The 25,103-nt window shown below is 37.8% G+C and overlaps 1 protein-coding gene across 1 annotated transcript in view; it reads left to right on the top strand.

The window, feature by feature from the left end:
- LOC309638155 (uncharacterized protein) overlaps positions 1-25,103 on the top strand; it is a 343,672-nt gene that overhangs the window by 83,561 nt on the left and 235,008 nt on the right. Inside the window, exons 5-7 of the mRNA XM_082413765.1 lie at positions 3,010-3,111; positions 4,547-4,582; positions 7,533-7,699. Coding sequence (XP_082269891.1) covers positions 3,010-3,111; positions 4,547-4,582; positions 7,533-7,699 — 305 coding nt within the window. The remainder of the gene's footprint in view (positions 1-3,009; positions 3,112-4,546; positions 4,583-7,532; positions 7,700-25,103) is intronic.

Here is a 25,103-nt window from a genome sequence, read left to right as displayed (position 1 = left end):
TTGAATGTTTGTTTTGCTGATATATTCACACAATAAGCACTCAGTAAATACACCATAAATAATTGAATGGATCTGAAACATCTTATCAGCATAAAGTGACCCTGTACGACTTAATAATAATTTGAGCAAAAACATCAGTTAAAAACTCAACTCTGGGACCACTGAGGAAGTTTGGATTCCATTACTTACTTTATTATATTGTAACTTTGGGAGGCAGAGAATAATTGGGGAGTATCCACTAACAAAACATGCTTCCCATGTCTTTATGCTTTTGTGTCTTTTTTCCTTTGCCTATGCTTCTCCTTCCAATAAAAATTCCTTTCCCCTTTATTTTTGATATGGCTAATTCCTAATCACATTTTAAACTTACTTCAGGTGATAATTTCTCCAGGAAGTCTTTGAAGTCCCCAGTATAGGCTAGGTGCTCCTACCACACACTCAACAGAACTCTGTCCCTTACATGATATTAAATCACACTGGATTGAACGTTAGCTCTGAAGGCAGAGCCACTGTTTTCTGTTTGTTCTTAAAATCCAGACATAGTGTTTGGTTCCTAGAAGGACTCAATTAAACAACAAAGGGAAGGGGGTCTTGAAGGAAAAGAGAGAGGGGATGGGGAACAGAAAGGACGAGAGGAATAAAGTGTGATAAAAAGGTGATAAGTTTTGGCTCATTTTAATAAAGAAACAACATCTAGACAATGGAAGGATTTGGGTATTACAAAAAGTTTCCAAAAACGGTTAATCTAACGAATGAATTCAGATAATATTATTAGTACCTCTGTGTGCCAGGCACAATTCTAGGCACAGAGATTATGTTTTTACCCTCATGGAGCTTGTATTTTAGAGTAAGAGACAGACGACAGCAAGTATAATATTACATATGTAAAATGATACACAAGGAACTGTAAAATGTAGTATAAAATAAAAATACATTGTAAAAATATATGAATCCTCTAAATACATAATGTTATAGAATTTGAGGATTTTTAAAGAGAATCAGTGGATTGCCTCTTTGCTCAAGATTCCTTATAATCCTTTACTCGTAAAATGCTATTTGCCATATCCCAGAATGCAAAGTAGAAAATAAATCACTCCAGGAGCGGCGTTTATAACTTACATGTGTGTCTCAACCCACACTGAATGTAGAAGGAACACTTTGCATAGATTTTGAAACCGTATGGAGACCTTGAAGGGGCCCATCTTCCAGCTGAGTGGGCAAGCCTCAAGCCCTTAGGGGAGGTAGCGCCTGGAAGGCTCCCGGTGTGCAGGCCTCCTTCTCACTCGGCTGGGCAAGACCCTCATTTCTCAACTGACAACAGGGATGGAAATGGTCTGAGAACCTACAAGCCAGATCAGCTTCTCCAGACCTGTGGTTAAAAATGACTTAACTTTGTTTATTCTCCAAGGACTTGATTCACTTGCCATTATTTATTAATAAGTCATTTCAGTAGACAGAGAATTGGAGTTTTGTATTGGATTGGAGGAGTTTCCAGGATATGGGTACCAATAGTTGACTGGTGCTGCCATGGCAATATAATAAGGAATACACCACTATTTTTGCTTTAATAAAGGTGAATTATTTTGCCAGCATATGAAAGGGTATACTTAAGAGTATCACAGTGCTTTGCGTTAAAGGGGAAAAAAAACAACAATTACTGTGAATGGGGTAGAATTACTGTGTTATTGCAGTACAGAAGACTTTGATTACGTACTGCCAAGATTCATATCAGCCTAGTAGTTGTTGACAGATAAAGTAACAAAAATGAAACTCATTTATTTTTTCTTTACTGAGAATAGAGGTAAAGCAGATTTTCAGTTCTTACTACATTGATAGAACAGAGACTGACAGCAAAAATGTGCCGGTCCAGAAATATAAATTTTAAGCCTTGGTTCGTATCAAAATTCCATTTAGTCTTGGAGCTGCTGTTGGGATTATTTTTGATCCTAAAACAAATACATTATGGAATATCACAGTATACTTGGTATGTACAATATTAACCCTTCCCTGTGGGCAATACTTTCAAAATTATTGTTGTTTTCAGTTGACGAAGCTTTATTTCTTTTGTAATGTTTGAGGCAACTTGAGTTATCGTCAGAGTAGATTACATTTTTACTGAATGCAAATTACTAGCAACAGACTGCTATACATTTCAGTCTGCAGGAAGTATGAAACTAGATTTGGAAAATTGATAACAGATCTTTTTCTCTATTACAAAGTCATATTTGATGCTACAGTTTTGTTACCGACATAAGGACAAAAGTAAGGGGGAAATGTGAAGTGAGAATTTTGGGTTTGTGTTGTTGAGATTGTTGATGTCTTGGATAAAATTTCTGGCTAAACCATTTGTACCTTTCCTTCGTGTTACTTAAGTTGACATAACAAAAGAGACCTGTGAACAGGCCCCATACACTTTCCTTCCTCCCTTCCTTCCTTCCCTCCCTCCTTCCTTTCCTTCCTTCCTCCCTCCCTTTCTTCTTTCTTTTCTTCCTTCATCCCTCCCTCCTCCCTCTCTCTTTTTCCTTTCTTTTTACTCAACTAGCAATGCGGAAATTTTGCTATAGTTTCTCATAATTAAGATGTTATTAAGTTGACTGGAATTCTGGACACAACGACATGATATACTTTGTGAATTATATACAAGTGGGTAAATAGAATCATCAGTGAACTCTGAACATCATTATAATCCAATGGTGTCCATTTCTTGAGTATATCCTAGAAACAATTTGATTAAAATTTCAAATTATTATTCTAAAGTCTACATTTGAAAATTTTCCCATTAATTTTTTTAGCAACAGACAGATAGCATGAACTTGTTTCTTGAATTACCTTTTCTGACCTTTTGCAAGATGATAATTACAAAAAAGGGAAGCCTGGAAGACTTGTAAAAAAATTAAGCTTATAAAGTAGCTAAAATGGCCCTTCTGTGCTGGTGTCGATTTCAGAATTAACATTTTGGTTCATGTGCTTATAATAATCACTGACCCTTACTTCATGTACTTTCCACAGGAAATGAATACAGCAGAAATTACTTTGACCCACTGACGGATGAGGAAATAAACCCAAGGCAGTATGGGATGGAGGTCAGCGGAGAGGGTGAACTAGAATTAAGTACGTAATTTTTGTGTCAGAATATTCTTTTCCGTTCATGAAAATGAGGTGACAAAGATCACACATGCAGTTCCATTTAGATTTTGCAGCTTACAATTTAAATGGTAAGTTTTAACCGCTAACAACATGACGGGCAGCGAAGGTAATTTTTGATCAAGGACAGCAAGCTGGTCAGATAGAGAAGCAGGACTTGGCTTTCATTTGATGCTGCTCTAAGCAGTTTGCTGCCATTCTAAGGCCTGTGTTATGCATATGAGGAGCATTATTACTTTACAAATGCCATCTCAGCTCTTCAAGTTTAAAATGAGCATCCTTCAATAAAATCCATCTAGCATGTGAGATTTCCATACCCAGAGACTATTGAATTCTTTCATTGAAGACATGGAACCACCATCTAAGTTCTGAACCACAGAGGTGCAGTGATAGGATGATTTCCTCTTCTCTAATGTCGATTCTAGGTGTGGTTGTAAAATAACAATTTAAAATTGCTCCTTGTGGGCCTACCACCATGCATATTTGGTAGTTTACAAAGTACTCTAGGGTTTACAGAGGTTATTGAGATAGTGACAGTGACAAATATTACTTAGGGTCATTTGCAACCCAGAAGATCATATTTCACCATGGGGCTCCAGACATTGTATCGGCCTCCCCATGGGAGGAACATGTCTGATGTATGTATGTATGTATGGGATGAGAACATGTTTGATGTATGTGTGTACATATCTATGTTCTAATTGTATGACTGGGGTGGTCATCCAACTTGGCATAATTTATGTTCGGCTCTATCCAATGGTAGGACATCCACATAATGACCCTTTAAACCCTCTTCTAGAACCATGTTCTTATGATTATTATTATTTTTTTTGGTAGTGACATGACCTTGTTGCTTTATCCTTGTAAAAGAGTACAGTAGTTCTTACATGCGTTATTATACTGCAGTGGCATATATAAAAGAATCTAAGAACACCTAAATTTGTTGTTTCTGTAGTAAAAAATATGATATAGAGAGAGTAGCTAGTGCAAAACAGTCATTCATTTTGATCAGATGCTTATATACTCTATGATTTGAGAAACTATAATGGCTTATTCTGAAATGATTCTTGTGTAATAGATGTCATGATCCATTGAATATGAGATCCTTTTTATTGGAGAAGTATCACATTGCAAGTGCCCTGCAATATGCATTTTAAAATCATTGTTCCAATTATCATTGATTTACAAAAGGGATTTTTTGTTTGTTTTTTTTAGAGCAAGACAGCATGTTGAACAGAATTTGAGTCTATGACCTATAAAATAACTAAATAACCATGATGATTAATAATTTCTTTGTAATTACATTGCATACTATAAATTAACTGATGAGAAAGTTATCATAAATATGTTCTTTTAGCACCCCTACAAGTTGATAATAGAATTCTCTGTGATCGATTAACAGAGCTGTTTCATGAGAGTGGGCAAGGAGGACCCCAAGGTAAGAGACCAATTATTTCCAGTCTTTTATATTAACATTAGTCATAAATTAATTGAGATGGTTTCATGCAAATGCTAGCCTGGTTTTTCTAACTATAACCATGAATTGATGACCTATGTAAAGTTTTGATGGCTGCAAATATTTAATACAGCTAAAGTTGGGGGGAGGAATTAATTATGGCCCAATTTCCTATAATTACATAGAATTTATAATCCTAAACAGCAAAGATGATTTAACAGACTTACTATTGCAGGATCCTACCATGTCATCTGGTATATTTGGATTCACTAGTTTATGAGGCTATATGCCATTCTTTTTGAAGACTGTTTCTTAGGTTGTAAACAAATTCTTTGAGGTGAAAAAAGACAAATAGTATAGTGTTTTCAGTCTTAGCATGGGAATTCATACTTGTGAATGTTAGGCTCCTTAGGTAAGAAATTCTTACGTGTATTAATCTAGGAACTTAAAGGTAATCCTTTAAAACCTAAATTTCAAATTCTTAGTTTAATACTTATAAATTCATGCCAGAAACACACTGGAGTTTTTACCAAAACATTAAGTGCAAGTTGCTGTATATACGTCAATTCAAATTCATGAGGAATAATTCTATTAAGTGTTTTTCCTCAGTGTGTGTTTAGTTTTTCTCAATCATTTTTTCTCACTTATTAAAATAACTCCTTATGGTACTTATGAGGAGAAGGCACTGACTATATTTGTCTTCTAATAGTTACTGTTATTATTTCTATTGAATTTATGCTTAGGTCACCATTTGCTATGTGACCTTGGGCCAATTTCTTAACTTTTCCTTGCTATTTCTGCCAAATGGACATATAATACCTGCCACAATGGAGTAGTTATGGGGATTAAATTATTAATTATTACATCAGCAGAGATGATAAGCACATACATAGAATGATGAAGATACTGACGATTGATGCTGATGATAAAAATATTAATTAAGCATTTCTTGAGTGCCTACTGGGTACCTGGCACAGTCCTAAGCACTGTTCTAAATAAGGTAAATATTAACTTATTTAAACATCATAACAGCCCTAAAGGTTAGGTCTCATTTTGATCCCCATTTACAGAATAATACCCCCTTAAAATTTTATTTCCACCTAGATTCACCACCCCTTTAGTTTTTTGCTATTAGTTTGTGTAGCCAACTTTTTATTTCTTTTTGTCATTATGAACCAAGCAAATTTGTTTTTCAAGCCAGCTTGAGCTCTCATTTTGAGGGATCCTAAATCAGATGATGTATTAGTCAGGATTCTCCAGAGAAGCAGAATCCAATAAAATCAATAGAAAGAGAGAGAGATTTATTTTAAAATTTGGTTCTCATCTTTGTGGGAGCTGGCAACTCTGAAGTCCTTAGGGCAGACTGGCAGGTTGATTCAGGGAAGAATAATATGAAGTTCAGGAAGGAGTTGAATTTTGCAGGGCAGCAGGATGGAAACTCAGGTAAGCGTTAATGCTGCATTCTTGAGACTGAAATCCACAGGGCAGGCCAGTAGGCCCAGAACTCAGACCGGATTTTCTCTGTTGCAGTCTTGAGACCAAATTCCTTCTATTTGGGGAAACAGTCTTTGCTCTTAAGGCTTTCAACTGATTGGATGAGGCCCACCCACATTATGAAGAGTAATCTGCTTTTCTTAAAGTCTGCTGATTTAAATGATAATCACAATATGACCTTCATGGCAACATCTAGATAGTTTTTAACCAAATAACTGGACACCATTGCCAGCCAAGCTGATATATAAAATTAAGCATCACAAATGGTCATTTTAAATAAGTCAGGCCTCTATATTTTTAGTATAATCTCTGAGTCAGCAAATATACATTGAATACCTTTTTTGTGTGTGCTAGACATTGAATAAAGCACTTGTATACCTAACCTGTCCCTTCCATATGACAACTCTTTGCAGCTTGGAGCCCTTGAAACCACCAGTTTGCACAGGTAGCACTTACAGGTAGCATCTAATAGGTCTTCCAGTATCATTTATGAGCTCACAAAAGTTTTATGGCATTTATAGAATAGTCAGGCACTTCACCATGTATTTCATACAGGAGGATATAACTGAGACTTAGGAAGTTTAAAGACATATACAAGGCAATACAGTGTACAGTGAGCAAAGAAGGAAGACCAGCAGTTCTCTGTATACTGCACCCTGCATTTCCCTCCAAAAAAGAGGTTATCTTCCATTGGTTAAAAGTGTCAAGGTTCTTGTTAAAATCCTAACATTGAAGGCATGGAAAATTCCATATTTTACCTGCCAGTATTTTTTTTTAGAGACCGGAAGAGAGAGGATTATTTTATATTTACAGCATGCATCTAGCTAGATGGGTAGATACATTTTGTAGATGATACTGATTTCAGTTGATAGAGAGAGAAGTGAAGTACACTACCATTTATATAAGTGCTGGCATTTCTATGCAAATAAACAAGGCAGGCCAAGTAAAGTCCCTCTGTGTGTACAGAGCTCAGGAACTGTTCTTGGGGATCCTAACTCAGGAAATGAACCCAGGAGCTCTGGCTTCTCCTAAAACCATTCATCTCCCAAGCTGGTTTCAGCAAAACAGCAAGTACATGGTAAGATGTTGAAGTAAACAACATGTAATGTCAATGCACGGAAAAGCACAGTATCTACACTTCAAGATGTATTTAGTAAGGGGGAAAAAGGCATTAAAGCACAGCTGTACATTGCTCACTTTGGGAATATGGCAGGATGGACAAAGTTTGTGGGTGAGGTGGTTAGTTTTTAATCTTAAAACCTGGGCTTTACTGATTTCCCAGCACATTAAACATAAAATAGTTTGCTAAATTGTTGATGATGAAACTTGATCCCATGTAAGAAAAAAGGTGGTTAAATTACCATGTGTTTAGTGACACACGTTATGTTAAAGAGACAAAGAGCAAGTGGAGTTCATGTGATCTTCTTGGGGTAAACAGATGAGAGCATCGTGGAGGAAACTTTCGGTTCTGGAGAGCTGGCGAGTTCTGGTAAGATTCTTGGACTCTACAAAGAGGACGGTGAAGACACCTCTGCTTACAGTGAGGAGATTGAAAGATACGCCCAGAGAGACATAATTCTACCTGGAAGTTCTTCACTGGAACAGGTCAGCACTAAAATCTATATCAAGAAATGTAAAATAATCTCACTTTTTAAAATAACAAGTTGAAATGTCGGTCCTGCACATCGTCTCCTGATTTTACTTAGCAACACACCCCTTCCTGACTTGATCCACTTTCTGAGACTTTCCCCTTGTTTTTCATATACATTTTACCATGCAGAGCTTACACTGTCTTATCAATATCAGTCCTAGCCCTTGCACAATTTAGTTTCACTTCACCTTTCTAAATTTCATGTTAGAGTGATAATTTCTAGCATATGATGAAGTATCTATAGTAAAACCTGAAACCAGCATAAACTTACTTGGATAAAATTAAGAAACAACTTGGACCCATTTGCATAAACACCGTATAAATATGTGAATAATCTCATATTTATGAAGTCACCATTAAGGTACTTAGTTTGTGTAGTGTTGTAACTAGTTCCACACAAGGGAATCTTTAGCCTGTGGATTGTGTTGGCTTCAGAGATATCCTTTTTGTTTCCTGCACCTGTAGTTTCTATTTATGTGCAACGTAATATATGCTCTGGTTTACCAAAGAGGGGAAAAATGTTTTTTCTATGTAGTCACCTTATCCATCTTAAATAAATATACACGAATCCCACAAGTCTAGGTCTGTGTGTGTTTGTGTGTGTGTATGTGTTTGTGTGTGTGTGTAGTTTTTTGTGAAAGGTAAGCTGATTTAGGATAAAAAGGAAAAAAGTATATTATCAAGTGAAGAAGACTGTTCTCAGTGATGTCTTTTATAATATCAGGTCACAAGTGGAAATATTTTCCACTTCAGAATTGTGGGGAAATTGTTTTGTTTTGGGGGGTATTCTCTAATTTGGAGTGTGAAAATTCCATAACAGAGTTTATTTTTTTCATTTGTGCTTCTTATATCTGAATATCTTGGACACATTAAGGTTAAATCTATTTTGAGCTTTCTTAAGTAAATGACCCTAATTAACAAGTACAGTCTTTCCTAACATAGCACTACTCCTGTAGTGGGTTGAATTGTGTCCTCCCAAACTGCCTAATCCCTGGTAGCTGTGACCATGAACTTATTTGGAAGTAGGATCTCTGCAGATGTAATTTAACTAAAGATCTCCAGATGAAATCATCCTGACTTTAGATGATTGGACCCTAAATCCAATGACCAGTGTCTTTAGTAGAGAAAGGAGAGAGAGATTTGAGCATCTGAGTCACAGACACACGTAGTGTGAAAGCCATGTGAAGACAGAGGCAGAGATGGAGTGATGCATCTGTAGGAAAAGGAACACCGAGGACTGCCACAGTCACAGAAGATAGAAGAGAGGCACAGAGTGGATCGTTCCCTAGAGCCTCACAAAGCAACCAACCCGGACAGCAGACCTCTCACACCAGAACTGTGCAACCAAAAATTTCTGTTGTTTGAAGCCACAGAGCTTGTGATAATTTGTTACTGCAGAAGTAGGCAACAAATGCTGCTCCAAGGGTGGGGATCCCATGAGCAAGATTACACCACTTCATGGCTATTTTAACAATGTTTTGTATCTTTATCAAGACAGGTCTCTCAAAAGACACTGAGGTGAAAACAAATGCGTGGCTCTGTCTTTGCATATAACCCTTTTTAAACGATTATTTTCAGATGTATGTTCTGCTCCATTAACAGTTCCACATTTCCATTTATTTATTTATTTATTTATTTATTTAATTTTTTTTTGGTACCATGTGGTGCCATTGTATGTATTTCAATTTACCATCATGCTTTAAAGAACAGGCACATGGATTCCTTTAGGATATGTAGCTGGTGGATTTTATATCCTCATCCTGTAAAAGGTAAGCTGAGCAGCGGAAAGCTCACCTGCTGTGCTCCTTGAGCTCGGTTTCCGCATCTGTAAATGGGTGGAAGTGAGATCTGCTTCAGGGCATTGTTAGCAGGATGAGATGAGCCGGCGGTCAAGAACCCAGCACAAAGTAGGTGCTCATTAAACGGCGGGGCACTAGAGAGAGAAAATATTCTATGGCCCCTTCTCAGGCCAATGCTCATCATGTTCTCAACCTCACCGTGTCAGGAAGTTCTCTGAACACCCAAGTCAGCATTATACGTGGGAAAAAGCTTCAGATCTGGTATTAGAGCTCGTGGCTTATCCTTGGTTTGGATAGTTATGTGAACTTGAACCTTTATGTAAAATAGGGCTGAAAAATTTGAACCTTTTCTGGTTGTGGTGGAGATTAATGAGATGTGTCCAAGTGCTTGGTAGTAAATGTTTTCCTTTTCTCATGAGTCATTTTATATACTTGTTGAGACTATTCTCACTTTTTTTTTTTTAAACATCTTTATTGAAGTATAATTGCCTTACAATGGTGTGCCAGTTTCTGCTTTATAACAAAGTGAATCAGTTATACATATACATATGTTCCCATATCTCTTCCCTCTTGCATCTCCCTCCCTCTCACCCTCCCCATCCCACCCCTCTAGGTGGTCACAAAGCACCAAGCTGATCTCCCTGTGCTATGCGGCTGCTTCCCACTAGCTATCTATTTTACATTTGGTAGTGTATATATGTCCATGCCACTCTCTCACCCTGTCACATCTCACCCCTCCCCCTCCCCATATCCTCAAGTCCATTCTCTAGTAGGTCTGTGTCTTTATTCCCATCTTGCCACTAGGTTCTTCATGGCCTTTTTTTTTTTTTTTCCTTAGATTCCATATATATGTGTTAGCATACTGTATTTGTTTTTCTCTTTCTGACTTACTTCACTCTGTATGACAGACTCTAACTCCATCCACCTCATTACAAATACCTCCATTTCATTTCTTTTTATGGCTGAGTAATATTCCATTGTATATATGTGCCACATCTTCTTTATCCATTCATCTGTCGATGGACATTTAGGTTGCTTCCATGTCCTGGCTATTGTAAATAGAACTGCAATGAACATTTTGGTACATGACTCTTTTTGAACTATGGTTTTCTCAGGGTATATGCCCAGTAGTGGGATTGCTGGGTCGTATGGTAGTTCTATTTGTAGTTTTTTGTGTTTTTTTTTTGTAGTTTTTTAAGGAACCTCCATACTGTTCTCCATAGTGGCTGTATCAATTGACATTCCCACCAACAGTGCAAGAGTGTTCACTTTCCTCCACACCCTCTCCAGCATTTACTGTTTCTAGATTTTTTGATGATGGCCATTCTGACCGGTGTGAGATGATATCTCATTGTAGTTTTGATTTGCATTTCTCTAATGATTAATGATGTTGAGCATTCCTTCATGTGTCTGTTGGCAATCTGTATATCTTCTTTGGAGAAATGTCTATTTAGGTCTTCTGCCCATTTTTGGATTGGGTTGTTTGTTTTTTTGTTATTGAGCTGCATGAGCTGCTTGTAAATCTTAGAGATTAATCCTTTGTCATTTGCTTCATTTGCAAATATTTTCTCCCATTCTGAGGGTTGTCTTTTGGTCTTGTTTATGGTTTCCTTTGCTGTGCAAAAGCTTTTAAGTTTCATTAGGTCCCATTTGTTTATTTGTGTTCTTATTTCCATTTCTCTAGGAGCTGGGTCAAAAAGAATCTTGCTGTGATGTATGTCATAGAGTGTTCTGCCTATGTTTTCCTCTAAGAGTTTGATAGTGTCTGGCCTTACACTTAGGTCTTTAATCCATTTTGAGTTTATTTTTGTGCATGGTGTCAGGGAGTGTTCTAACTTCATACTTTTACATGTATCTGTCCAATTTTCCCAGCACCACTTATTGAAGAGGCTGTCTTTTCTCCACTGTATATGCTTGCCTCCTTTATCAAAGATAAGGTGACCATATGTGCGTGGGTTTATCTCTGGGCTTTCTATCCTGTTCCATTGATCTATATTTCTGTTTTTGTGCCAGTACCAAACTGTCTTGATTACTATAGCTTTGTAATATAGTCTGAAGTCAGGGAGCCTGATTCCCCCAGCTCCATTTTTCGTTCTCAAGATTGCTTTGGCTACTCGGGGTCTTTTGTGTTTCCATACAAATTTGAAATTTTTTGTTCTAGTTCTGTGAAAAATGCCAGTGGTAGTCTGATAGGGATTGCATTGAATCTGTAGATTGCTTTGGGTAGTAGAGTCATTTTCACAATGTTGATTCTTCCAATCCAAGAACATGGTATATCTCTCCATCTATTTGTCTCATCTTTAATTTCTTTCATCAGTGTCTTATAATTTTCTGCATACAGGTCTTTTGTCTCCTTAGGTAGGTTTATTCCTAGATATTTTATTCTTTTTGTTGCAATGGTAAATGGGAGTGTTTTCTTAATTTCATTTTCAGATTTTTCGTCATTAGTGTATAGAAATGCAAGAGATTTCTGTGCATTAATTTTGTATCCTGCTACCTTACCAAATTCATTGATTAGCTCTAGGAGTTTTCTGGTAGCATCTTTAGGATTCTCTATGTATAGTATCATGTCATCTGCAAACAGTGACAGCTTTACTTCTTCTTTTCCGATTTGGATTCCTTTTATTTCTTTGTCTTCTCTGATTGCTGTGGCTAACACTTCCAAAACTATGTTGAATAATAGTGGTGAGAGTGGGCAACCTTGTTTTGTTCCTGATCTTAGAGGAAATGGTTTCAGTTTTTCACCATTGAGGACAATGTTGGCTGTGGGTTTGTCATATATGGCCTTTATTATGTTGAGGAAAGTTCCCTCTATGCCTACTTTCTGCAGGGCTTTTATCATAAATGGGTGTTGAATTTTGTCAAAAACTTTCTCTGCATCTATTGAGATGATCATATGGTTTTTCTCCTTCAATTTGTTAATATGGTGTATCACATTGATTGATTTGCGTATATTGAAGAATCCTTGCATTCCTGGGATAAACCCCACTTGATCATGGTGTATGATCCTTTTAATGTGCTGTTGGATTCTGTTTACTAGTATTTTGTTGAGGATTTTTGCGTCTATGTTCATCAGTGATATTGGCCTGTAGTTTTCTTTCTTTGTGACATCTTTGTCTGGTTTTGGTATCAGGGTGATGGTGGCCTTGTAGAATGAGTTTGGGAGTGTTCCTCCCTCTGCAATATTTTGGAAGAGTTTGAGAAGGATAGGTGTTAGCTCTTCTCTAAATGTTTGATAGAATTCACCTGTGAAGCCATCTGGTCCTGGGCTTTTGTTTGTTGGAAGGTTTTTAATCACAGTTTCAATTTCAGTGCGTGTGATTGGTCTGTTCATATTTTCTATTTCTTCCTGGTTCAGTCTCGGCAGGTTGTGCATTTCTAAGAATCTGTCCATTTCTTCCAGGTTGTCCATTTTATTGGCATAGAGTTGCTTGTAGTAATCTCTCATGATCTTTTATATTTCTGCAGTGTCAGTGGTTACTTCTCCTTTTTCATTTCTAATTCTATTGATTTGAGTCTTCTCCTTTTTTCTCTTGATGAGTCTGGCTAATGGTTTATCAATTTTGTTTATCTTCTCAAAGAACCAGCTTTTAGTTTCATTGATTTTTGCTATTGTTTCCTTCATTTCTTTTTCATTTATTTCTGACCTGATCTTTATGATTTCTTTCCTTATGCTAGCTTTGGGGTTTTTTTGTTCTTCTTTCTCTAATTGCTTTAGGTGCAAGGTTAGGTTGTTTACTTGAGATGTTTCCTGTTTCTTGAGGTAGGCTTGTATTGCTATAAACTTCCCTCTTAGCACTGCTTTTGCTGCGTCCCATAGGTTTTGGGTCGTCGTGTCTCCATTGTCATTTGTTTCTAGGTATTTTTTGATTTCCCCTTTGATTTCTTCAGTGATCACTTCGTTATTAAGTAGTGTATTGTGTAGCCTCCATGTGTTTGTATTTTTTACAGATCTTTTCCTGTAAATGATATCTAGCCTCATAGCGTTGTGGTCGGAAAAGATACTTGATACGATTTCAATTTTCTTAAATTTACCAAGGCTTGATTTGTGACCCAAGATATGATCTAACCTGGAGAATGTTCCATGAGCACTTGAGAAAAATGTGTATTCTGTTGTTTTTGGGTGGAATGTCCTATAAATATCAATTAAGTCCATCTTGTTTAATGTATCATTTAAAGCTTGTGTTTCCTTATTTATTTTCATTTTGGATGATCTGTCCATTGGTGAAAGTGGGGTGTTAAAGTCCCCTACTATGAGTGTGTTGCTGTCGATTTCCCCTTTTATGGCTGTTAGTATTTGCCTTATGTATTGAGGTGATCCTATGTTGGGTGCATAAATATTTACAATTGTTATACCTTCCTCTTGGATCGATCCCTTGATCATTATATAGTGTCCTTCTTTGTCTCTTGTAATAGTCTTTATTTTAAAATCTATTTTGTCTGATATGAGAATTGCTACTCCAGCTTTCTTTTGATTTCCGTTTGCATGGAATATCTTTTTCCATCCCCTCACTTTCAGTCTGTATGTGTCTCTAGGTCTGAAGTGGGTCTCTTGTAGACAGCATATATATGGGTGTTGTTTTTATATCCATTCAGCCAGTCTATGTCTTTTGGTGGGAGCATTTAATCCATTTACATTTAAGGTAGTTATCGAAATGTATGTTCCTATTCCCATTTTCTTAAATATTTTGGGTTTGTTATTGTAGGTGTTTTCCTTCTCTTGTATTTCTTGCCTATAGAAGTTCCTTTAGCATTTGTTGTAAAGCTGGTTTGGTGGTGCTGAACTCTCTCAGCTTTTGCTTGTCTGTAAAGGTTTTAATTTCTCCATCAAATCTGAATGAGATCCTTGCTGGGTAGAGTAACCTTGGTTGTAGGTTTTTCTCCTTCATCACTTTAAGTATATCCTGCCACTCCCTTCTGGCTTGCAGAGTTTCTGCTGAAAGATCAGCTGTTAACCTTATGGGGATTCCCTTATGTGTTATTTGTTGTTTTTCCCTTGCTGCTTTTAATATGTTTTCTTTGTATTTAATTTTTGATAGTTTGATTAATATGTGTCTTGGCGTGTTTCTCCTTGGATTTTTACTGTATGGGACTCTCTGTGCTTCCAGGACTTGATTAACTATTCCCTTTCCCATATTAGGGAAGTTTTCAACTATAATCTCTTCAAATATTTTCTCAGTCCCTTTCTTTTTCTCTTCTTCTTCTGGGACCCCTATAATTCGAATGTTGGTGCGTTTAATGTTGTGCCAGAGGTCTCTGAGACTGTCCTCAGTTCTTTTCATTCCTTTTTCTTTATCCTGCTCTGCAGTAGTTATTTCCACCATTTTATCTTCCAGGTCACTTATCCTTTCTTCTGCCTCAGTTATTCTGCTATTGATCCCATCTAGAGTATTTTTAATTTCATTAATTGTGTTTCTCATCGTTGCTTGGTTCCTCTTTAGTTCTTCTACGTCCTTGTTAAATGTTTCTTGCATTTTGTCTATTCTATTTCCAAGATTTTGGATCATCCTTACTATCATTATTCTGAATTCTTTTTCAGGTAGACTACCTATTTCCTCTTCATTTGTTAGGTCTGGTGTGTTTTGACCCTGCTCCTTCATCTGCTGTGTGTTTTTCTGTTGTCTCATTTTGCTTATCTTACTGTGTTTGGGGTCTCCTTTTCACAGGCTGCAGGTTCGTAGTTCCCATTGTTTTTGGTATCTGTCCCCAGTGGCTAAGGTTGGTTCAGTGGGTTGTGTAGCCTTCCTGGTGGAGGGAACTAGTGCCCGTGTTCTGGCGGATGAGGCTGGATCTTGTCTTTCTGGTGGGCACGTCCACATCTGGTGGTGTATTTTGGGGTGTCTGTGGCCTTATTATGATTTTAGGCAGCCTCTCTGCTAATGGATGGGGCTGTGTTCCTGTCTTGCTAGTTGTTTGGCATAAGGTGTCCAGCACTGTAGCTTGCTGGTCGTTGAGTGAAGCTGGGTCTTGATGTTGAGATGGAGATCTCTGAGAGATTTTTGCCATTTGGTATTACGTGGAGCTGGGAGGTCTCTTGTGGACCAGTGTCCTGAAGTTGGCTCTCCCACCTCAGAGGCACAGCCCTGATGCCTGGCTGGAGCACCAAGAGCCTTTCATCCACACGGCTCAGAGTAAAAGGGAGAAAAAATAGAAAGAAAGAAAGAAAGAAAGAAAGAAAGAAAGAAAGAGGCTATAATATAGTGAAGTAAAATAAAGCTGTTATAAAGCAAAGCTATACAGACAAAATCTCACCCAGAAGCATATACATATACACTCACAAAAAAAGGAAAAGGGGAAAAATTAATATATCCTGCTCCCAAAGTTCACCTCCTGAATTTGGGATGATTCGTTGTCTATTCAGGTATTCAACAGATGCAGGCACATCAAGTTGTTTGTGGAGTTTTAATCCGCTGCTTCTGAGGCTGCTGGGAGAGATTTCCCTTTCTCTTCTTTGTTTGCACAGCTCCCGGGGTTCAGCTTTGGATTTGGACCCGCCTCTGCGTGTAGGTCACCTGAGGGCGTCTGTTCCCGCCCAGACAGGACGGGGTTAAAGGAGCCGCTGCTTCGGGGGCTCTGGCTCACTCAGGAGGGGGGAGGGAGCGGTACGGAGGAGGCGGGGCGAGCCTGCGGCGTCAGAGGCGTCGTGACGTTGCAGCAGCCCGAGGCGCGCCGTGCGTTCTCCCGGGGATGTTGTCCCCGGATCACGGGAGCCTGGCCGTGGCGGGCGGCACAGGCTCCCGGGAGGGGCGGTGTGGAGAGTGACCTGGGCTCGCACACAGGCTCCTTGGTGGCGGCAGCAGCAGCCTTAGCGTCTCCTGCCCGTCTCTGGGGTCCGCGCTGTTAGCCACGGCTCGCGCCCATCTCTGGAGTTCGTTTAGGCGGCGCTTTGAATCTCCTCTCCTCGCGCACCAGGAAACAAGGAGGTAAGAAAAAGTCTCTTGCCTTTTCAGCAGCTGCAGACTTTTTCCCGGACTCCCTCCCGGCTAGCTGTGGCGCACTAGCCCCTTCAGGCTGTGTTCACGCCGCCAACCCCAGTCCTCTCCCTGCGATCCAGCCGAAGCCCGAGCCTCAGCTCCCAGCCCCGCCCGCCCCGGCGGGTGAGCAGACAAGCCTCTCGGGCTGGTGAGTGCTGGTCGGCGCTGAGCCTCCGTGCGGGAATCTCTGCGCTTTGCCCTCCGCACCCCTGTGGCTGCGCTCTCCTCCGCGGCCCCGAAGCTTCCCCCCTCTGCCACCCGCAGTCTTTGCCCGCGAAGGGGCTTCCTAGTGTGTGGACACCTTTCCTCCTTCACAGCTCCCTCCCACTGGCGCAGGGCCCGTCCCTATGCTTTGTCTCTGTTATTTCTTTTTTCTTTTGCCCTACTCAGGTACGTGGGGAGTTTCTTGCCTTTTGGGAAGTCTTATGTTTTCTTCCAGTGTTCAGTGGGTGTTCTGTGGGAGCAGTTCCACGTGTAGATGTATTTCTAATGTATCTGTGGGAAGGAAGGTGATCTCCGCGTCTTACTCTTCCGCCCTCTTCTCTACCTCCCCCTATTCTCACTTTTTATTGCTATTGTAATGGTGAACTGACACTTAGCAAAAGTCAAAGCGTTTAAATGGAGACGGGGGCTGATCCCAGCTGTGGTGAGTGCTGCTGGCTGAATCCCTTCTCTTAAACTATTTATCTATACCTATTAATTTATATGAGGACTGGGTTGGTTGCTTCTTGCCCCAGCATTATAGGGCCTTGTTGTGGTGGTGAATACAAAAGAATCTAGATCACAAAAAGATATTAAAGGAATTTACTAAGAGGTTACACCATGTGGACGGGTCTGTTAAAGGGATTACTACCTGAAATCTCATCAGACACAGAGATCCTGACAGCCCATGTGCATCTTGGAGGGGACAAAAAAAAAAAGAAACAAGAAAAAAATTGTGCAGAGTGAGAGAATGCTCTTAGTAAACTCTGTGACACCTTGGGGCCCCAAGCACACCTACTGTAGGACCACTTTTTTCCTCTCCAAACAGAACAAGACACAGAGAGATGAAGAATTTGCCTTCTCACTTTGCAAAAGCATTGTGTGTGTGTGTGTGTGTGTGTGTGTGTGGGTGTTGGCGGGTGTGTCACAGAGCCCAGCTGGACCAGCACCACTTCCCTGCCATGATTTTGATGTGAAACTGATGAGACAGTCACTCACGGAGTCTACCTTTAGTTAGCAGGATGTGACACTGATGTCAGTAATGCCACCATCACACCTGAAACAATAGGGGGCGTCATCCTAGGTAAGTCACCCTGGTTAAGCTCTCTTAGGTGAGCTTAGGTAAGTTACTCACTGAGGACTTCCAGAAGTACTTGGAGGAGAACTTTGCATTTGGCTGAGGTCTCATGATGAAGGTAGGAGCCTGTGAAATCTGGTGATTAATGGGACCGCTTATTATTCCTCACTAATCGGCCCACATGAGGTAGGCTGGTCCTGCAATCGTGTCAGAAGGATGCTACAGCTGACGTTTCTAGTACAAGGCAACTGAGACAGCAGGGCACCTCAGGGCATGATGAGATTAAGAGGGGTAGCACCAAAGAGCCATGGTGGGCTGCAGGGGACACACACTCTTGGGGTCAATTGGAAGATCACATTTCCAGGGTCATGCAAATGATAAAATATTATTTTTATTGTTACCATAGGGCAATTTAGTGGCTTAAGTATATAAAGCTACTTTAGAAATATTTGGGCTGACTTTTTATATCCCATTGATATTGGAAAGCTGTGGAAAAGACATTATGAAATGACTCAGCTACGAGAAATTATCCAGTCAGGAATAAAACTAATTAAGTGCATAGTTATAAGAGATTTAATCACAGAGGAAATCCAAGGAAACAGTAATACATTGTCTATCAAATAAACATTGAATTAGAAATAACATAATTTAATTTTCCTTTTTAGCATCAGGAGGCAGTGTTTTCCTGGACATTTCTTAATATGTATTGTATGTGATGTACCTGTCCCTAATCAGTTACAGGTAACTAGGTTTTCCTTTGAATTTTAAATATAAACATTCCATACATTTAGCTTATTCAGTTAAGAAACCATGCTTTAAGGACTTTTTAAAATGGCTCATGTGTAGTATCCGATGGTAGTCAGGGAAAATTATTTTACGTTTTCATCTTGATTGTAACAATAAAATAAAGCATTTAGAGTAGTGGTGGATTAGGCATGTTAGCCTGAATTAAGCGTCTTCCAGGGAAACATTCTGAAAAGCTTGCCAGTGTGTATTGGCAGCTAACGCTACTTTTCTAAATTTTTTAAAACTGCCTGGCATTTGGCAATGGGCGTGAATCAAATATGACTGTATGTGTGAGTGACACTGAAGTCTGAAGTCTGATTCTTGAATATGAGATACAATGTAAAAATGTAAAATCTATAATAAAATCTCTATACATAAAAGATGCATTTCATAAGATACTTTCACACATTAGCCAGTGTACATTTTTCTGTAAGCCAGAAACATATATTCTGCTCTGTGGTTAGTATAGGAAACTTTTTGGAGGGAAAATGGATTTTTAAAAATCACTGAAGACATTTACACAAGCTAAACTTCTAGTTTTTTACTTAACCAACATAGTAGCTCATCTATCATTGCTTAAATACTACATTAAATATAAGTTAATATATAACGAATATTATAAGGTGGAAGAGAAGAGAACAAACTACTTCATAGTGGAAAAAAAAGCAATAGTGATTTTCCGCATGTTACTTCAAAGGAAATGACAATGACATTGTCATTTTTATAGTTTATAAGTGTCTGTAACATTCAATGCCTTTTCTAACGTAAGCAGGAAAAATACCATATTATTATAAATGTGAAAAGTGGTTCTAAAGAGTAGAAATATAATTTTACAAACTAAAAGACTCATGGAATCCTTTTCAGTTTTAACATTTGGTTAAGCCTATACAAGAAAAATATACTATGTAATTTGCGGCACTCAAATTTCTCATTATTTTGCCTCCATTTTATTTATTTACCTTTTAAGTCCTCCTTGGTTGCTTGACATACATTCTGAACATCCCAGAATGTTCAGGAAACGAAATGGTGCAGATGGAGGCGTTCTTGCCAAGGCTGACGGGCATTTCAGGAGAGACAGGTTACCATCTAGAATGAATAAACACATTTTAGTAATGTTATCTTTGCTCTGTAAACCTAATCCAATCACAATCGTTTATTGTTCATTTTGGCCAGAGATCTTCTTACCTATAGTAAAACAAATGAACATTTCTGAAACAAAGATATTGATGAAAGCATTTCTTGTTTGTTTGTTTTAAAGCAAAGCATGTTACTTTTTATATAGTAACTTTTTAAAATTTTACCATATTGAGAATGCCACACTGAACATGATTTTATTGTGTATAGTTTTGAAATAAAACAACCACATCAGATTGACAAGTGATTTAATAATTCCACTCTCTTCTTTGACCAATTAGTCCCATTCCCTTATAGATAGGTTCCTTGTATAACCAAACTTCCTTCAGAAACTCAGCCATCAATTTTACACCAGCAAATGAAAATCTGTGCTGAATAAGAAGTGAGAATACTACATGGTTTTCAAGAGAAAGGAACTCCCATATTTAATATTAAACACTTACATTAGTACTTAAATAAATAAGATACTTATGCTTTATTCCATGAGCTCACTTACAGAAGGGCCATATCTTTTTTATTTTCAACACCAAACACAGGACCTGGCAGGAAACAAATATTACCCCCATTAAATGCTTTTTGATGAATGAATGAATGAATAAATGCTACAGATAACTGGCCGGGCAAAATTATCATGGATACTACTGACATATAAATACTCCTTGATATGAATTTTCTCTAATACAGTTCTAATGTCATTACGTGGAGTGTTATGATTTGGTTTTCCATGCATATCATCTAAATTACTTTTAAGATATTTGTGTTGTAGAGTAGAGAAAAAGGCTTTTTATTTTTTCCAGATTTATTGAGGTATAATTGACAAATAAAACTGTAATATTTTTAGAGTGTACAACATGATTTGGTAAACATTTGTGTTTTTGTTTTTGTAAGAATCCTTAAGATGTACTCTCTTAGCAAATATATAAATATTTGTAAAACACAGTATTAATAATTGTAGTCGCCATGCTGTACATTAGATCTTCAGAACTTATTCAACTTATAACTGGAAGTTTGTAACTTTGATTAGAATCTCCCAATTTCTCTTACCTTCTACTCCTGGCAACCATCATTCTACTTTGTTTCTATGAGTTTCTATTCTACTTTTTTTTTTTTTTTAAAGATTCCACACATAAGTGATACAATACAGTGTTTGTCTTTTTCTATCTGTTTTATTTCACTTACCATAAAATTCCCAACAAATTAGTTATAGAAGGAATGTACCTCAATATAATAAAGCCATCTGTGACAAGCCCACAGTGAACATCATACTCAGTGGTAAAAAGCTGAAAGCTTTCCCTCTAAGATCAAGAATGAGACAAAGATGCCCACTCTAACCACTTCTATTCAACATGGTACTGGAAGTTCTAGCTAGAGCAATTAGATAAGAAAAATAAAAGACATCCAAATCAGAAAAAAAGGCTCTTTAATAATATAATAGCTAACATTCACTGCATATCTACCGATACTATTCTAAGAACTTTGCATAATTTAACCTCACAACTGCCTTAAGAAGGTAGTGTTATTGTCCCCATTTTATAGAAGAGCAACCTGAGGCACAGAGAGGCTGAGTAACTTGGGAAACGTTCTACAACTAATAAGTTGCTGAGCCAGGATTCAAACTTAAAAAATCTTAACCATCACACTATACTGTTAGTGGCAGTTCACAGTGTTCAAATTTTATATCATTCACCTGGCACATTACATTTCGGAGGGAGTGAAATTCCAGGCCAATTAAATGCTTTTGACATTCTTTAAATTATTCTGTAGAGAACGTAGACCAACATATTTTATAACATTATTGCATATTGTATTTGGTTAAACCAAGAAAAACGAAGTTGAGGCATATTTACAACAGCTTAAAGACTCAATGACATTCCTTGTAGTTGTGCTGGCAAAACAACATCCAAGAAAGAATGAATTACAAAATAATCATTCATTTATTTTTGAAAATACAGAACATTTAAAAAATTTGACTAATATCTTCACCCTACCTACCAGTGAATTCATACCTTACATACCTTCTCCCACTTTAAAAAAAGGACTGTCATTCCCCCAATATATGCCACATTTAAAAAAAATTCTTGTCCACAGTCCCTAGTTGGTCACATCTTACTGTCATTTCCTTGAGGAAGCCCAATCGTACATGTGTCTCTTCTCACAACTTTACTTGTATTTTCTGAGTAAATGGCGTATCTCTTTATCATGCTCTTCCTTTCTGGAAGTTAGGAATTTCATTCTGTTTGTTTGTGTGTCTTTCTACTCAACACCCAGCCTGGAGTTCTATATTTGCTAACTAGATATTTATTGAACGGACATTTGATACATAACATATTGGAGAAATGAATAATTGCAAAAAGATCTGAACCTTTCACTTCCTAAATTATAGTTTTATGAAGTCAAGAATCCATTTAGACTTGTCATCTAAGACTAAACAAAGTGAATCACAGTATAGTCATGACTGCATGTTGCCACTCTTCTTTGTATTCTTCAACTCCAGCTGCCATAACAAAATACCATACACTGAGGGACTTAAACAACAGATGTTTGGTTTTTCACAGTTCTGGAGGCTGGAAGTTTGAGATCAGGGTGCCAGCATGGTTGGTTTCTGGGGCGAGCCCTCTTCCTGGCTTATTGATGCCTGCTTTCTCCCTGTATCCTCACATGGTAGGGAAAGAGAGAAAGGAAGTAATCTCTCCAGTGTCTTTCCTTAAGAGGGCACTAATCCCATCATGGTGTCCCTACCCTCACGACCTCATCTAAATATAATGATCTCTCAAAGGCCCCTTTGTCCGATTACAATCACACTGGGAAATAAGGCTTAAACATATGAATTTTGAGGGAACACAATTCAGTGCATAGAACTCTCCTTTAAAAAATACTAGATTTTCATGAAAACTTTTCTACATAGATCCTAGCTCATGAAAAATTCGTTTACCCTGGGTACTGAAGGATGGACTCGTTTCACAAATGTTTTAGCTGAAGTGCTTCTAGTGGCCGAGTGCTTCGTTTATTTTAGGATAGAGCTTTGGATGGGAAAGAAGCCCAGGGCTGAGAACGAGCGCTGCTCAGAGATGGGTGGACTGCCAGGGCTTTGAGAAAGTGTAGTCCTTCTTGCCTATCAGAGACCCAAAGTGGTCTAAATATATTCCTGGAAGAAGATTTTGACATGCACTTTTAGCGAGAACAAAGTAAGATAAAATTGCTTATCTTATTGCTAATATTTAGAGACTTTTCTTCAATCATTTGAAATTTGATTTGTACCATAATAATTCTGTGCCATCTATCAATTTGGAAAGGATAAAGTCTTTCAAAACATGTACTGAATAGGCACCATTTTTGCTATTTAGATGGCTCATTTGTAGTGTTTAATCTGTTAGAATATAGAATGGTACAAGGGAAGATAGTTTGAAAAGGAACAGAAAATAAATTTATATTCATGTCATTGAAATTTTCTAGCAAAAGCAGTGATTTGACTCTAGGTTTCTCTAAGTGAAAATTTAGACTACCTCATTTCCAAAGAAAAGTGAGGTGAAATTTGTGTGTGTGTATGTGTGTGTGTGTGTGTGTGAGAGAGAGAGCGAGAGAGAGCTGGAGAGAGAGAGAGAGAGATTGACTTAGTGCAATTGCTAGAGAATCATTAAAATGAAAAAAAGGAGGTATATGAAAAAATATCTTAGTGAAAACGTTTTGATGCTGTGTCTTATCTATCAAGTTCGTTGAAATGTGAGTTCTATGTAGAATTTGCACAAATCCAAGGAAAATGCTAGGATGCTCAAGCTTCTAAATCCAGGATGTTGTTTATATTTACAAAGACCTCCCCAACAGGAACTGTTAGACTGCAGGAAACCTCATTTTCAATATGTCTGCATAACACCAATAAATAGTAACAAAAATTATATCTGGATATGGAGAGAAATAGCCTTCTTAACGTTCACCTCCTATATCTTTTTTCTGTAATAAGTTTGCTGACCACAATGCTCATTAGTGGTACAATAAAAAGGAGCTACTGGTAAATAATAACAATTCTTTGTATTTATACGGTGCCTTTGATCAGAGCACCTCAAAGCTTTCATGACTCATTAATCTGTGAAATACATCAGTAAAGATAAAGGCGTCAAGGATTATTACCCTCTTTTTGTAAACAGAGAAACTGAGGCATTTGCAAGAAACTATCCCAAGGTCATTCAGTGATTTGATGACAGAGTCAGGGATAAGATCTATAAACCAGATCTAATTAGAGCAAAGACAAACAGTGCTCAACAAAAACCAATAGCTTCCGTGAAATCGCTGAAAATTTTTATGCAATGCTTGGAAACAACATTGCTTTAAAAGACACCCTTTTTATTTAGTTTTCGTTTTGAGTGATTTCTTCCATTTAGTAATGGAGACCTCGCCACAGTTTCCTATTTAGATCACTTAATATTGGGCCATTTCCTTGAGACCTCTCTGGCTTGCATTTCTTCTATATGAAGAAACAGTATATGTTTCTTACAAAACAGTTTAATTACTAATAGAAAAAAAATGAAAATAACTTTATATATATCTATGTATGTCAACACCTATAAATATTTAGTCAATTAAATATCCATCTGTCTATCATCAATTGATTTGGAAAAACTCTTCTACAGAAATATATTGTACTCTACTTCATTGCAATTTCCTTGTGAATGAAGGTTAAAGGCATAAACCCTGCAATATTATTTTTTTTTTCCAAAGCCAACTGCTCAGTTCCAATTAGAAACGACACTCAGAAGATGGCAAATCACATTTTCCTCAAAACTTGTCTCATAAAAACAACTCATTGTGTGGTTTCTTGGAAGAAAAAATATTTATTTTTTTACATGATTATTTTCTCATTACCCCTTTACTCTGTTATGATTACTTAAATTTTCAAAGGGTTGTGCCGTGGGACCCCTGTGGAGTGCAGAGTCTGGAAGGGAAGGGATTACCTTGTTTGCACACACACAGAGAATTTTGTATTTTATGTCTTTGTTCCTATTCCCTGTTTCCTAGTACAGTTGACCCTTGAATCGCACGGGGGTTATGGGTCCCCTGAAGAGTGGAAAATCCATGGAATCAGGAGTCAGCCCTCTGAATCCCCAGTTCCACATCCTAGGATTCAACCCACCTCTGATGGTGTAGTACTGTATTTACTGAAAAAAAGTCCTCCTATAAGTGAACCTGAGCAGTTCAAACCCATGTTGTTCAAGGGTCACTGTATACATAGTAGACCTTCAAGATTGTCAGTTGATTTCCTTGTTATTTGGCTGGACATTTACTTTTCTCATACTATCTGTTTTGTTTTTATGACATACCAAGGCTCTCTGGTGTTTTTCAGATAAAATCCAATGTCACTGGTTGTTTAAATGTGGTCCGTCAACCTCTCTCA

Source organism: Balaenoptera physalus, assembly GCF_965194825.1.
Source record: "Balaenoptera physalus genome assembly, chromosome: 11".
Classification (NCBI taxonomy): Eukaryota; Metazoa; Chordata; class Mammalia; order Artiodactyla; family Balaenopteridae; genus Balaenoptera; species Balaenoptera physalus.
The sequence above is the reverse complement of the archived record's forward strand: the minus strand, read 5'-3'. Positions and strand labels throughout refer to the sequence as shown.